Here is a 13,998-nt window from a genome sequence, read left to right on the forward strand (position 1 = left end):
CCAGCTATCCAATTAAATCATCATTGGAGCAAACATGTCACGTGACATTTTTTTTAAAAATGTCTGGTTGTTCGTTTTCTCCTGTCCGTGGCTCTATGCAAACCCCTCCCTAATTCCATGGTACTGTCTGAGGCTACCCTTGGATTTGCAAGGGGTATGAGTCACAATAACCATTTAAAAGGCTTTCTCATTAACCAGAACTCCCATATCCATGTGTTTGAACTAGGTCACTACAATTCACATCGCCTGTGACATGCATGTCATGCCGCTCTCTTGCTGTGTCCTGCTCTTGTTTTTGGCCGCTCCATGTTTTGCAGCGCCCACATTTATGCCGAGGCGAGAGAGCTCTCCTTCTGCTGAACCACAGGTTGACTTGAAGCTGGCCACTGTAAGTGCATAATTGCCTCAGATGCATTACAAATGTTCAAGACCGGACTGCGTGCAACTTATTCTCTTCTGCAATGCTAAGAAAACATGCCAATTTGCGTATGTTTCTGATGAAGGAGGGACATTGCAAGGATACCTTCTTGCCTGTGTGTGGGATTTTGTGAAAATGTTGTTTTAGTTTTATTGTGTTTTTTTGTGTGGGTGGGGGGCGGATGGTAAGTAGCCGCACTGCCCTCGGAATCCTTGCAGCTGCTATCCTGCATGCTTTTGCAGATTGCAGATTGTTTCAGAAAATCGTTTATTTTCTCTCTCTCAAATTGACTTTCAGAAATGTAGTCAATGTAGACAATCAGCATGGGAACTGTTCACCAATGTTGCTTGGAAAGTCTTTATTCAGTGTATTGATGTGACTGATTTTACTTGTAATTCAAGAAGCTGTGGTTGACTGTTAATGCTGTATATCAGATCACTCAAGGTTTAGAAGTCAAAACGGAATACAATGTACAATTGGATGAATGCAAAATAATGTGATTCTACTATGCATGCATGCTGCAAAACAGGACTGTCTACCTTGGCATTAATTGAGTTGTGCAGGACCAGTCACTTTACATGCCTCTGCAGTGCAAAACGATATCTGATGGTGGATCTCGTATCTCCTCATAGGGATACCTTGAGCAGTACTACAACCTGCAAGAAGAGCCTATGGGGCGCATGAAGCGGAGCGGGGCCACCTTCACCTCCACGTTGAGGGACATGCAGATATTCTTTGGGCTCAATGCAACAGGTGCGCTGGACGCAGACACCCTGGAGCTGATGAGGAGGCCTCGGTGTGGCGTTCCGGATGTGGAGGAATACAGCCTCATCCAGGGGACACGGTGGAACAAGAATGTCATCAGCTACAGGTATCTACAGTATGTTGACTTTGATGATGATTGTCTATCAGGACTAGGGTTACAAAATTCCAGGAATTTTCAAAGTTGGAAACTTTCCATGGGAATTAACAGGAATATATGGGAATTAACGGGAATTTTGGGAATTAACGAGAGTAAACAGGAATTTAATAAATTCAAAGCAACCCAAATGCACTAAATTCTCCTACCTATGTTATTTCAGTCCAGGCAAACGTTCTAGACAGTAAAAAGCAGTTTTTTCAACTTTTAATATATTTATGAACATTTAATTTCAAATCAGATTTTTTTTTAAGTTTATTGAGACTTTACAGAGGCTTAAACTGTGATTTTAAATATAGTTGGGGGAAATATATGTTAGCATAATCTTGACTAAAACAACCAGATTTTATGCAAGTACACTTGGCAAATTGCACATAGCATTTTACTTTATTTATTGAATGGGTGGGGTCAGACAGATGAGTAATATTTTACTCAACATTCATCTTTTTGTTGTTCAGTGAAATTATTGATTGTTCATAAAATAATCAAAACTTGATAAAGTTCTTCTTACAAATAAATCTGTTCAAATGTAATGTTTTTTTAATTGTATTATTTTGCATGGATGTCTGCCTATGACCAAACATAGTGTTTAAATGTTTTGATTTATGTTGGGATATGAAAAAAAAAAATTTAAATTACCGCCATTTAGTTAATTCCTATCATTTCAAATTTTGAATATTCCCAAAATTCCCAAGCGAAAGTTCCCGTGGAAAGTTTCTGGAAAGTTTCCGTAAATTTACCGGAAACTTTCCACCCCTTTGCAACCCTAATCAGGACGCTTTAGCTGTTATTCATTTTTTAGTGCAGTAGAATTACAGCATGAAAGATATATATATATATATATATATATATATATATATATATATATATATATATATATATATATATATATCTGTATAAGAAAGCTACAGTATATAGGCATGTCTGACCGAGACTAAACTTGAACAAAAATAAAATAAGTTTGGTTGAACTTAAAATCCTACCAATACGTGGGAACCATTATGAGCCAGCAGCCAATAAAACCTTCGGCAGGAATAGGACATAGCGTCTGTCACAAACATTATGGTTAACAGATTGTTGGGTTTTGCGACTCCGGCCACTGAGAGTTACTGTGGGCTTGTTGAAGTGCCAAGTTCACCATACAGGCTTGAACTTATGTAACACTATTTGGAACATCCTTATCCCTTTATTTGTGAGTTCTGGTTGAGCAAGGTCTGCTGCATTAGCTGCACGACAAATGTATAATAAAAGGGAAATTCCCACTGTTATTAAAAAAATAAGTACATTTTCAAAAGACTCTAAATGTATGTGTTTTGTCATCTATGGACATTTGGAAGATATTCTTCAAAAGGTATCACAAGCTGGTATAATGCTGACACCATTATACTAGAGCTATCGATCATTTCTATCATCATTGCTGTCTCAGAATCGGCAGGTACACTAGAGATTTGCCTCGCAACACGGTGGACTTTCTGGTTGAGTCAGCTTTGAGCGTCTGGGCCAGAGCCAGCAGTCTGACGTTTGTCAGGACGCACACCCGCAACGCTGACATCATGGTGGAGTTTGTGACCAATGGTGGGTCTTTTAGTGTTTTGTCTCACACATGACACATGAGTAACACAATATTTGGAAGTAGATCGCAACAGCTGGAGTCATGCTCACATAATTCAGTGATATATGTATTATGTTCAAAACACTATCCTATTGGTATACACATGGGGAGCTCCAGCAGCTACATCATGCTTAACTCCACTGACTCGTCAGGATGATGTGAACATGCCTGTTGTTTTCATTTGGCAAAATAGTTTCTGATTGTGGTTTCCGTTTTACATTTGGCTTGGATCACACAATGAAGCACATGGCGACTTGTATCCATTTGACGGACCCAGAGGCACACTGGCTCACGCTTTCGGCCCCGGGTCGGGAGTTGGAGGGGATACACACTTTGATGACGACGAGCACTGGACGGCAGGAGAAACAGGTGCTGAGCTGAGCTGTATCAAAGTGGCTCAGAAATATCGTAAGCATTGTTGTAATAAAATATGTGGTTTCTTTGTTCTACTGCAGGATTCAATCTGTTTGTTGTAGCTGCACATGAATTTGGTCATGCCTTAGGCCTGAAGCACTCCAGGAACCCAGAGTCGTTGATGTATCCGACATATAAATCCTCCCGTCCAGCCAATATATTATCCAGAGAAGATGTAGCAAATATCAACGCACTTTACGGTGAATCATTAATATCTCTTTCTAATAAGGTAAATTGATGGGGTATAATTCCATTTTAGGCTCCTGAGTGTTTTCAGTTAAGTGCCATTTAGTTCTTATGTGTTCTTGTGCGTGTCAGGTCCAGTTAGAGGTCGCTCAAGTTACCTTTCGAGGTACGGTTGGAGCTCTCAGCAAAACCCCCGGCTGTCAGGATTGCCTATCCCTCGACTAATGCAGAACAGATGTGCTGCAGACCTGACCTTCGATGCAGTGTCCACTCTTGGGGATGCCACCTTCTTTTTCAAAGAAAGGTCTGTTGAGTTCTGTCAAGGATTTCTGTTGTTCTGTGAATTGTCAACTATTATTCATAATATATGTTTTATCCTTTAAAAGTGAGAAATATCAAAGGTGGTCCTTTTGTATCTTTCAATGATTCAGTATTCAAAACTAATGGTTTACCATGTTAAATCACTTACCATTCAATCTGTAATTCATGTTATCTTGTTTCCCTCATATAGTGGTATCCATACATTCATGAAGTTTAATCAGATCTGAATTCCATATTCAGTATAGTCCTTTCCATTCCTGGTTGTAATTAATATCACTTATCATTTGTGATCAATGTTTTGGCCTCACAAACCATGTTTTTTCCCCCACACAAGATATCTCTGGATTAAACATATTGAGCAATATGACATCAAAGAAGGTCCCATCACCAACTTCATGCCCAAGATTGAGACCGGCATCGACGCTGCCTTCTCTGTGCCTCGCAGAAACACTGCTTATCTCATTCATGGTAACGGTGTTTAATATTTTAGGGTTGCAAGCAAACTGCAACATGCCTAACTTATTAAATCGAACCCCAATTTATATACATGATCATCCCCATAAAACAATGTCACAATTGTCAAGACATATTGCGGTTGTTTTTCCTGTATACTGACAGAGGCCATGTTCTGGACGGTGAAGGGCTCTCTTGTGAAGGGAAAGCCTCGAGCTCTCAGCCACTTTGGATTTCCAACTTGGGTGCAGGACGTTGACGCAGCAGTGCACATAGTGAAAACAGGGCGCACCCTCTTCTTTATGCATGATATTTACTGGAGGTAAGGCAACAGAACTCAGGACACCAATAACTATCAGTTGAAGAAACTCTACCTCTTTTATACATGTTAATATTTCTAGTCTTGTATAGCCATTAAAGGGATTGTACTTACTTTAAGGACAATTCCTGCTTTTCTTTGCATGCACCTCACTAGGGAGCATTTTACTTAAAGGTACAGTGTGTAATAATCATAGATAGTATATAAAAGGTGATAATGGAGTATTTTGCAATGCTCCGTTGCTATCCCTTCCCTTTCTGAGAATATACAGAAGCTACGGTGGCCTTCAAGGACAAGAGCAAGACAAGCTAGCTACTAAAGATGGCATCATCCACCACATCCTCAACTCTTTCCACAATATCATTTGATGAGTGAAGATGCATTTAGTTTATATAGTACTTCTTCTTAGGGTGTAGGGGGTGTTACACATTTTAGATGACCCAGATTCTACTGAAATATTTCATTTGTTTTTTTGGACCACACACAGTGGCTCCATTTCAACTCTTGAGGTTTGATGATGGGACGATACTTGTAGCAACCATTGTATAAATGCTTTGTCCCATGGTTGAAAGATGCCCAGATGAACATGAGTCCAACCTTGTTCATATCGTGTCTCTTTCAGTTACAATGAAAATCGAAGGGTTATGGATTTTGGTTACCCAAAGTACATCAGCGAGGACTTTCCTGGAGTCAACACAACAGTGAACGCAGCTGTTTATAGAGAGGGTGAGCCAAAGTATTCATTATTACCATGTTCTGTGTACTTACCCCAATCCTAACCAAACCACAAATATCATATACTGTATATACTGTATACTACATCATAACAGTGGGTAGAGAGGGGGATGTTCTGTTTGAAAGTGCAATCATCTTGTGTAGATATTTCAGCAGGGATACACTTCTGTCTTTAGCTTGAGGGGGTTTCTGCAAGCTGTATTGTTATTAGTAACAGGAATGCTAATTCACATACATCATATACCTCAGCCAAGTGCAGTGACATTTTTACAGAGCACAGGGTTCCCCTCTGTGATTTAGAGTGTATCATTCACTAACTTTACCAATTAGAGCCCTTCCTATGATAAAATGCCATTTAAGCTGTGAGCACAGATGGATATATAAGTTCAGGAAGATGTTAAAAATAAGCAGCACTATCATCAGCAGCAGCAAAAATGACGAACAGCAAAAACATACTCGACACAATACAACATGATCAATTGGTCTTTCTTTTGTCATTCCAGGTTTCATCTTCTTCTTTGTTGGACCACAAGTCTACAAATATGACTACACTCTGAAACATGTTGTCGCGGTTGAGAGTGCACAATCTTGGCTTGGATGTTGAAGATCTGTAAATCCATGAACATGGAAATTACCTGAAGAACCGTGTTTGAGTTATACAACGAAAAGATGAAAACACTGTGCTGCGTCACTTTGGAGTGGAGTTTTATTTATCACTAGCTGTACTCTGTAAATAATAAAGAATAATAATTTAAAGCTGATATTGTGTGTGTTTGATCTGTCGTATGTGAAATTCTTTATTTTAAAATTTGCATATGAATATCACTGTGGTGTGTGGGGTGAGAAATGCAACAATTTGCTTACATTTTTCTAAGTGATATACTTTGATTATTTAGTTCACTTTTCTCACATGTGGTTCATTTTCCTTACATTTCAGATGGAAATGAATGGAAAACATATAATATCCAAGTTGAAACAATATGGTTATGTTAAAGGTGAAGTAAGCGGTTTATTTATGTTAATATAAGTGTTAAATCGCTCTTTATTCATACAGTGATCACTTTCATAATATAAACGTTTCATAAAGCCGATCTCTCAGTCAGCTGCTCTGCATGTAATCAGCAAATAAACTTATTGGAGGATCCCAAAATTGTTATCCAATCACAAGAGAGAACGCTACAAACCGACACCGTCTCACTCATGGTCTCACTGCCGGTGCACGCCAGAGCAATAGATGGGTGAATGTTTATGCGCCTACAATGGCGAAGCAGGTAAAAATCCTTCCCAATGTCTGTTTTGATGGTTTTTATCATGCTTTCTCCTGTGTTCTGATTCCCAGGCTGTTCTAGCTGGTTCTGATTGTCCTGTGTTCTGACCCCCAGTCTGTGTTTTAATCTAACTGGTTCTATCTGTCATTTGAATGTTAATCAAAATATTATGAATTATACAGTATATCGTATCAGAGTTACTTTCAAGTGTTTAGAAAAAAAAAAATGCTCAATTGACCAAACCCCATGTTTCTGTTACTATTCCGACATTAGTCCTGGAATATGTTGGTTTCAAGCTAGCAGTCAGGATTCTAACTGTTACAACATGTGTTGATATGGTAGTTTCAGAGTGGAAAAAGTAAGTGGATCAGTTTACCCCCTTGATTTCTCTGGTCTGTCTCAGTTTACCCCCAAGCTGGGGTAAAGTGAGACACAAGACAACTTTTCTTTAAACAGTCATATTTTCACTGCCCTTCGTCCTGAATAAAATCTGATACTTTCCATTGCAAGGAAACAATGATTTAATGGGACATATGTAAATGTCCCATTAAATTACATATGTAAATTTGACTGATAAATCACTTTAGCTCGCTTAGAGGGGAGCAAATGTAAAAAGTGTCTCACTTTACCCCACTCTCCCCTGCTTTAAATATGAGGTACATCTTCCGGTTGATACTTTCACTCAAGTATACCAATATGGCTGCAGGACCTTAACTTGCAATATAGTTTTAGTGTTTCTACTTTTACTTTCACAAATGTCAACTCTAAACCACAAGTGGTAGTAAACAGATGTTGCTGTTTGTAAATTGAACTTATAAACATCTTACACTTCAGGCAACACCCAGTCAGTAACATCATCACAGTGGTGTGGACAAAAGTGCAGCATTCCTGAACGTTTCAGTGGGAGTCTGTTTCAATTTAGTTTTCAGATATACTAATAGGACTTGTCTTGTGCTTGTATTTCAGGTTACTGCCTGTTCGCTGTTGCAGCTCATGAGCTCAATCGGTTTGACTAACTCAAAAGACTGTCATGTACCCTAATTACAGGAATCAGAGCAGTACACAGTACTATCCAAAGACAATGTGTTCATGAAACAAGTACAGTGAACTACAAATTAAGTATACAAAAAGATTGTTCGCAGGACATGGAAATACAATTATCAGGGGATGGTAGTGCACCATAATACAGTACATTATTACTGACACATTGAATCAATATTTAATTTGTTCCATTACCTCTTAGGAAAACCAACAAGAAAAGTGGAAACACAACCAGTCCCCAAAAAATGTGAGCAAAACTATTTTTTCGATGAGGCAGTAATGATTGGAAATGTTATAATTTCTATAAATATCTTTAAAATCACATGCATTATATTTTTAAACTATCATTACAAGAGAGCTTCAGTTTGTTTGAGCTGTGACTGAGCCTGCTTATTGTTTCACTCTAGGTACATGATAAAAACACAGGCGACTTATTGGAATCGCCTGAGAGTGAACCCCAGCAGCACATATTTACCCAGCATCAGTTCTCCCTTCGATGCTGCCTACGACATCTCTGCCAAAGGTGTGGCGTGCTTATTCACTGGTATAATAATGGGCAGTCTGCAAAGCATAGCTTAGGTCTTGTCAGCATGACAAGGCTGGATTTCCAGCCGAGGAATACAACGTTGCGCCCAAATTACAGCCTTTTGCAACTCAAGTGTTGCAGTCAATGCAAGAGGCACATTGAGTTTGGCGGAGCTTGTGGTATGTTGCTGCATTTCAAAGTGTCCCAAAATGCAGTGACAAGGCTGTGTTTTTTTCTATAGATCATAAGTACTGGGTGGTGCAAGAGCTTAAGATGAAAAGTCATGCCCGCTCCAGTGTGGCTTCTCCTCCAGAGAAGGTTGACGCTGCTTTGCATGTCAGTGACTATAAGAAAACATTATTCGTTAATGCTAACTCACATTTGAAATGATTCTGTTTTAATCATGAATTTTTACAGAAAAAACATTGCCCCTCAAAATTAATTTGTAAATGCATTATCATAACTACCAATATGGCCCTAATGTCCATTCAAAGGCAGGTAATCACTTTATATGGCTACTAAAATACAAGAGATTTGATCAGAAAAAAAGTTTAAGCTATGTTTATGCTGTGTGTGCCCAAACTTCAAATTAATGCTACTGTGTAAAAATGATTTTAAACAACTGAACTGGAACATCATACAGCATGAATGAGGTGTGCATTTTAGAAAACACAAAACATAACAACTTTCACCCCAGTTTAAGAACAACATAGTATTTATTTGGAAATCCTCTGATTACACCTAAACTTTGTTGATCACATTTCAGCAAGTTGGCTCAAAATAGCACGAGGAGACCACACACTGTTTGTATCGTGGTCTGTGTCAGGTAGCATCTTTCTCTTCAGTGTGACAAAATCCTATCAATATGATTTTTAGATTCTCATTATAACTTTTGAAAATCTTCTTAATCTGCAAATTAACCAATAAATATAGCTCTCACATACATGTTATAGAGTATAAATAGAATATTTCACCCTGAAATGTAACAAAATACTGAAAATATGGAAAATGGAAATGCTCAATATAGTAAATGTTTCTAAGAATTGTACCACAGTAAGCACATTACTTGAGTAAGCCACGTACCACCCACCACTGCTCGGGGGTCATACTTAACTCAAACAAACATATCTGTAGGTAGACAGGCAGTACTCATTGGACTTCGGTGCCTAGAAATGAACTCATGTGACTTGATTCAACAGCACACATCCATTGATGTTTACCCACCAAACTGTTTTCACTGTACATAAAGGCTTATCAAAGTTGGAGGAGAGACGGTTTGCAAGTTGCCCCTGTTGTTTTACCACATGAATTTAGAAACAGGTTGCAACACTCGTTTTACAAAAATAATTTTTGCCAAAATCAGTGAAGATCTCCACATGATCCACTACCTGTACGTTATGTTTTTGCAATGAAAATAAATCCAGTGTTAATGTTGTGAGCAACTGTGGGCCCTTTGTTTACATACCAGTTTACAGAGCCTAGGCTGTGTTTTAAGACCAGATCTATTTTTTGTGCTCACACAGTAACGTACAGATAGCATATCGTGAGGAGATATTTACTGATATTGACAAAAAGTGATTTTGACAACAAGTGTTCTCCAGAATCGCTTACTCATAACATCTCCTCCAAAAGTGTTATCAGAGGGAGAGGGGGCCCCTGTTTACTCCCCTTCCCCCTGTGGCAAAGAGGCCTGTCATAACACACTGGAATGAACAACAGGAGTCTGCATCTTGTTCAGCTTTCATCAGAACGATACCTCAGGCTGTCACAGCTGCCTTTAGAAGAGGAAAGGAGGAAAATACATTTTAACACGATGTCTCTGGCTGATTTTTGGATTGTGCTGCTGGGTTGTTTAGCCCTGTGTCACTCAGCGCCTACTGTTGCTCCAACAGTTTCACCAGAGGAAGCAGACATGGCTGAGGTAATACACAGAATACAGTATATTCTGCATACATATTATAGACAATAGAAACTGTCGAGGCTAATCAGGTTAAAATGGGAAAACAGCTTGCATTTAAAGCTACTAGTGAATGTGTAAAAAGACAAATGAAATTAAATTCTGAATCCCTTGTATTAAAAACACATTTCACTCTCCTGGTATCAGGGATACCTTTCTCAGTTCTACGGTGATGTTGGGACGGCAAACACCACTACGCGAACTCTCAAAAAGGACACATTTAGCGATGATCTAGAGTCCATGCAGGCTTTCTTTGGCTTGGAGGTAATAACACTAAAGATGATGACTGCTAATAACTGCGACACACATACTAAGAATTATATGGCAAATAGAAAGAAAAGTAACCTCTTTTGTTACAACCAGGTGACCGGCACCTTGAATAACGAGACCCTAGAGACAATGAAGGCGCCCCGGTGTGGTGTGTCAGACATCAGTCGATATGGACACTTCCCTGGGAAACCCAAGTGGACGAAAAGGCTCATCTCATACAGGTTAATGGCAGTCACATACTGTAGGAGTATGTTAATATTGTCACACATTTCTTGCACTTTAATATAGGAACATCAAGCAAATAAGCTGCTGCTGATGATAACAACACACCGTTTATCATGATTTGAACAGGATCACCCAATACACTCCAGATCTGAGCCAGCAACAGGTGGATGCAACCATTGCTCAGGCCTTCCAGGTATACAGCGATGTCATCCCACTGGACTTTAAACAGATCCGCAGTGGTACTGCAGACATCATGATCATCTTCAAGGGCGGATGTGAGTCTGATGGAAACAAGGATTTTGTTCTGGAATAGACAAGGGTCGACAGCCATGCTAGTGGCTCAGTGTGGCAAAGTAGTGGATTGGCTGAAAAACAGACCGGCATTGTCCTATCTTGATCAAAAAAGACAAGGTTTCTGAGCATTAAGCTGTTGTGCTGACTTTAATAGCCATATAGCCATGTTTGTAGTGTGGGTGAAAGTATACAACAAATTATTGTTTTGCTTAATTTTGTTTGTCAGATATTAAAAGTACTTTTATTTTCTCAAATATGGTTACATCAGTGATACCAACTGATCAACTTGGGAATTATTTTCTCTGCATGCAATTATAGACAAACACCCTGAAACCATACATTTGAGTTTCTTTTTTGTCCCATTGCAGATCATGGGGACTTTTACCCCTTTGATGGTCGAGGTGGAGTCTTGGCTCATGCTAACTCTCCTGGACAGAATCAGGGAGGGGACACACACTTTGATGATGATGAAACCTGGACTCTCACCCAAAGAGGTAAATAAACTCAAAGTTAAGTAAATGAGACGTTTCCTGGCCACTGTGGACAAACAGTGAACAGTCTTTCCTTAGAGGACAGTGTCTTTGCAAATCACTTGAATTTGCCCATCGATAAAAAATAATGTCTTCATGAAGAAGCCAATGTGATATATGAAAAATAAAAGATGTCTGACTGATTTGATTGCAATTGCTGTGTTGAGGTGTGCATCTGCTGCTGGTGGCGGCCCATGAATTTGGCCATGCTCTGGGCCTGGATCACTCCAGGAACAGAGGTGCACTCATGTTCCCCACTTACCAATACGTCAACACATATCGATACAGGCTGCCAGATGATGACAGGCGTGGGGTTCAAGCCCTTTACGGTAAGCCATTTTTTATTAAGATGAGACCATCTTCCATTAAACCCATCAGTCCAGTTAATGCAAAAATTAAAGCAAAAGCTGAATTTCTGAACTTCAAATTAGGCTTTATCTGAGCAACATTACTATCTTTCCAGTGAACCAGTAAACAGATGACCTTTGTGTTGCCGTTTGCAATTTTGGAACAATGAACTGCATTAAATTAAACTGGATGCACTTCATGGTGTATTTATATAATTGTTTATGTTTCATAGTTTTTTCACTTTTGATTTTGCTACCCCATCTTTCAGGCAGCCGAACACCAGACCCAAAACCAGCTCCAAGACCTGACCCAACTCAACGTCCAGAGCCTGAACCAGAGCCAGAGGATCCAATAGAGAACCCCAAAGATGACCAGTGCAGCCGCAGCCTGGTGTTTGACGCTGCTACCTCCATCAGGGGAGACTTGTACTTCTTCAAAAGTGGGTACGTGTTGAATATTTTAATTTCATTTAATTTAACCTTTATTTATACTTGAGATATCAATCGAGGGGTGACCTTCATTTGCAATGATGTCGAGTCAAAATGAGATCATCATCTTGTTTATGTGAGACATACTTAAACATACTTTAACCCTTTACATTTCAATTTTAAAACCCTTCCTAGATACTATTGGAGGAAAAGTTCCAGTTTCCAAGGGATCCGTTTAATTAAAGTGAACACAAAATGGTCTGGAATCCACTCTGTTGATGCAGCCTATGAGGTCCCATACAAGGATGTGGCATACCTTTTTGATGGTAATGGTCATAGTTTTTTTTAAGGTTTGAATGTTGAATGTATGCAATTAAATGAATACTGTGAAGTTATAATATGATAAACATAATGAGCTCTAAATCTTTCACTACAGGCAAACAAGTCTGGGGCATTAAAGCCTATACAAAGGCAATACTGCCAGGCTATCCAAAGCCTCTCACCTCCATCGGCCTCCCCTCCTCAATCACTGAAGTGGGCGCAGCTGTTTATGTGGCGAGTACTAGGAAAACGCTAATTTTTGTGCGTAACCAGTATTGGAGGTGAGTGATGAACACAGATCATTGAGATATTCCTTGGGTACAGCTAAATATTTACAGAGTATTTGTAATGGTCTCTGTTTTCTCTCTTGCAGCTACGATGAGGGCAGAAACCAAATGGACTCTGGATATCCACGATCCATCACTCGAGATTTCCCTGGCATAGGCTCCAAAGTAGATGCAGTCTTTGAGAATTATGGTGAGAGATGTCCTTAATTTACCTGATTCTTATTTAAGAATAGATTGAGACTTTTGCTTATTTGCTTTCTTGCTGAGTCGAAAAGGTCCTCAGCACAGCATTTTGGTTTTATGTCGAGAAAATCCGTCAATTCGGTTCAATTGCTCACCAATTAAATAATCTCCCCCTACAGGATATCTATATTTCTCCAGTGGCCCCAGACAGAGTGAGTACTACCTGCCACAAAGAAGAGTGATGCGTGTGCTGCTCAACTACGGCTGGCTCAACTGTTACTGAGAGCTCACTGACACGACAACAGCACTGCCTATGTTACTGCTGTCAGCATGCTATGAAAACAATCCACGTGAATAACAGTATTGCATATTTGTATTATGTGAGGAACCATTCTCAGAGACAGAGGTTGTGTTATTATCTCACTACCTTCTGAAAACGGCAAATACCAGTGTCAAACTGAGGCAAGGGTCAGTGAACCATTATCACTCGATCAATTCTGTAAACAATCTTTGAACTGCTTTATATACTGTTTTTTCCCCTTTCAACCAAATGGCATTACAAATCTCAGGCTAACAATTAAATAGAACAATTAAAAAGGGCTCCCGAATAATTTGTCAATCCCCTCTGGCAGGGACCAACCTGCAGAGCATTCTTATTTTCAGATGTGTACTTGTGTTACACAATACTAGCTAAGCAAACCATGTAAGCCATTATTGGTTCTTTATCATGTCTAAATTGTGATCTTGTGAAATTGTCAATGTGTCAATTGGCAACCGCCTGGATGTTGCAATTTTAGAATTAGGACCACTTGGCTTGTTAAGCTCAACTTAAGCCACATAAGAGAAGATCCAATAAAGAAACACACTGAGTCACTGCTGTTTTCATAGACATGGATAAATAAAGGATTTTATAGTTTTATTATTGCATTTGTACACAGAACAA

General features: G+C 39.3%; 1 protein-coding gene across 1 annotated transcript; it reads left to right on the forward strand.

Annotated features, from left to right (window-relative positions):
* Positions 1-236: 236 nt before the first annotated feature.
* LOC307248435 (uncharacterized protein) lies at positions 237-13,338 on the forward strand (the record flags this gene model as incomplete). Its single annotated transcript, XM_080024833.1, has 23 exons — positions 237-388; positions 1,051-1,289; positions 2,764-2,912; positions 3,193-3,318; positions 3,405-3,563; positions 3,682-3,853; positions 4,205-4,338; positions 4,489-4,645; positions 5,265-5,368; positions 5,881-5,955; positions 7,612-7,651; positions 8,094-8,209; positions 8,454-8,548; positions 10,317-10,433; positions 10,533-10,660; positions 10,791-10,939; positions 11,327-11,452; positions 11,656-11,817; positions 12,105-12,279; positions 12,460-12,590; positions 12,701-12,866; positions 12,959-13,062; positions 13,235-13,338. Exons 1-23 carry the CDS (start codon positions 254-256, stop codon positions 13,336-13,338), a joined length of 3,063 nt encoding a protein of 1,020 aa, XP_079880959.1. The 5' UTR covers positions 237-253.
* Between the last annotated feature and the right edge of the window lie 660 nt (positions 13,339-13,998).

Source organism: Ammodytes marinus (genome assembly GCF_949987685.1).
Source record: "Ammodytes marinus genome assembly, chromosome: 3".
Lineage (NCBI taxonomy): Eukaryota > Metazoa > Chordata > Actinopteri > Uranoscopiformes > Ammodytidae > Ammodytes > Ammodytes marinus.